The sequence below is a fragment of the Mesitornis unicolor genome, unplaced genomic scaffold (assembly GCF_000695765.1).
Source record: "Mesitornis unicolor isolate BGI_N332 unplaced genomic scaffold, ASM69576v1 scaffold48802, whole genome shotgun sequence".
Classification (NCBI taxonomy): domain Eukaryota; kingdom Metazoa; phylum Chordata; class Aves; order Mesitornithiformes; family Mesitornithidae; genus Mesitornis; species Mesitornis unicolor.
In genome coordinates, this window is record NW_010170769.1 from 9,446 (window position 1) to 11,581 (window position 2,136).

At 42.7% G+C, this 2,136-nt stretch overlaps 1 protein-coding gene across 1 annotated transcript in view; it reads left to right on the forward strand.

Annotated features, from left to right (window-relative positions):
• The window catches only part of LOC104537021 (oncostatin-M-specific receptor subunit beta-like), a gene marked incomplete at its 5' end in the record, with an annotated part of 9,756 nt that extends 8,625 nt beyond the window's left edge, over nt 1–1,131 (forward strand). Inside the window, one exon of the mRNA XM_010179786.1 lies at nt 643–1,131. Within this exon, the coding sequence (XP_010178088.1) occupies nt 643–1,131 (489 nt within the window). The remainder of the gene's footprint in view (nt 1–642) is intronic.
• Between the last annotated feature and the right edge of the window lie 1,005 nt (nt 1,132–2,136).

Sequence of the window (2,136 nt, forward strand, 5' to 3'; positions counted from 1 at the left end):
CTCCACCCGGGGACCTGCGTCTGTGCACCCCTCCTGCCTCACCGGTCCCTCTGCTGCAGGGCACAGCTGAGCCATGCGCTTGCTTCTGCCAGGTCTGGCCAGGAGGACAGGGTTGGCAAAAGGCCTCCAGCTGCTTCTCTAGGTCCTTCCAACCTGGAGCTGCTGCTTCCCTGCTGCGTGCAACGGGGTGGCAAAAGTAGGAGCATGTTTTTGCCCTGGCACACCTGGGGCTGCTGCCTTTTGTGCTGCCGGTGTTCACTGAACGCTACCACCAGAGGGACCTAATGGCCCAAGCTGGTGCCTTCCAAGGGCTGTGGTTTGGCTTAAAAACTGCACAGATCAAAAATCTGGCAAAGCCTTTAAAGTAGGGGGACATGGTTCCTTCTTCAAAGGTAGTCACAGTGAACTTTATTAAAAAGGAAAACTCTAAATAAATAATCTGACAAATTCCACATAAACCATGATTTTTTTCCATTTAACATTCTGTACATGTTTTCCTTCAAACTGTGTTCATTTATATGAAAAATCTGAATTAAAAAAATTTATGAGACAATATTAGAAGTGCTTGAAGTAATCACTTCTTTTCCTTCAGTCTGGGCTTATTTCACTGAGTAATTTTTTTGTTTTACGATTCTCTTGTAGATTGGTTCTGAGAAAGTACTGAAAGTAAGTGACTGCATTCCTGACATGCTAGCAGTGGACAATAAGGCCGAAGCCCAGAAGTTACATCCATGGAGCCAGTTGTCTTCAACACCAGCAGAAGAGAAGATTGATGGTCACAACTCTTCCTGGATTTACCCTAATGAAAATGGAGAGAGAGATTTCACACCCACGCCTACACCTCAGACTCATACCTGGTTTGAAAATTTTACTTATTCTTCCCATCTTGCAGTTAAATCTGACCCCTATCAAATACCAGGGACACTAGAAACAAGCACATCAGAACTGTCAGAACTGCTGTACCAGCCACACTACTACTTCGATATCTTAAATGAAGGTGTTTCCTCTACACCCAGAGAAACAGCTGGCAGAAAGACCAGTCTGAGATACATTTCACAAACAGCTGTGCCTAGGGAGGAGGCTTTGATGTACTCTCTTCCACTGAGTCCCTCCACTGGTTACACAAGATAAATAAGAATTTCTAAAACCACAGCAACTTCTCCTTTTGATGAAGGCTTTCACAAGCCTGACTGCCCCTACTTCTGTTAATGCTGCTAAGGTCTTGCTTCAGGACTAGTTTAAAAACACTAACAGGGACGATGCGTGCGATTTACAGGCTGTTTTGTGGTCTGTGTTATATTAGATCACAGCAGTTTCTTAATAGTCTGATGCAAAGAACTATGATATTTTGCAGAGATTAAAAATTTATTCTGAAAGTAGAGGAGCAAGTTAAACACGCAGGAAGGTGGTGGTGCTCAAGGCGTTAATTCACTTGCAGTATCCTGTGTGCTGACTATGTGCTCTGGCCACCTCTAGCCAGTGTGCACTGTGCACCTGGGGCTTCTCATACTCTTGCCTTCTCTGTGTGGAGGAATGACTCTTTAAAATCCTAAACAAAGAAATGTGGGGAGGTAGGTGGGAAGGAGCAGTTTTTCCAGCTGGACAGCTGTTTGCAGAACTGTTACCATGGCACTGTCTCTCTGCTTGTGCACATGAACTCTATTTCTTTAGGCATTAACACTTGCAGTTAGGTAGCAAGCCCTGAACAACCAGGTAAGCAGGCAGTGTAGTCAGATGCACAGGTGTCTGAATACCGTTCGTGAACTATTCAGGCTGCACTCCAACACTACTTTTGGATGCATTAAAAAAAACTACTGTTATTGTAATGCTCAGAATCCCTACAGTAGGCAGTAGTGTTTGGCCTTCCATTTTGATTTTTAAAAAATTTTACATTTGTAGTGAAGCAGAATAGTTGGAATTTTATCTAAAATTCTCATCAGATTAATGTCCTTACTGCACTAAGAATCCTTTGGTTTTGCCTTATGATGATGACCTTTCACAAATAGAAAATTTCACTTGGAGCACAGAATAATCAGTACTCAAAAGGGAAAAAATGAAGCGCTTTTTACGATTTGATATTCAGCTAATTTGTTAAAATGTGGTTATTGTTAATGAAATATAACAAGGGAAAGTGCA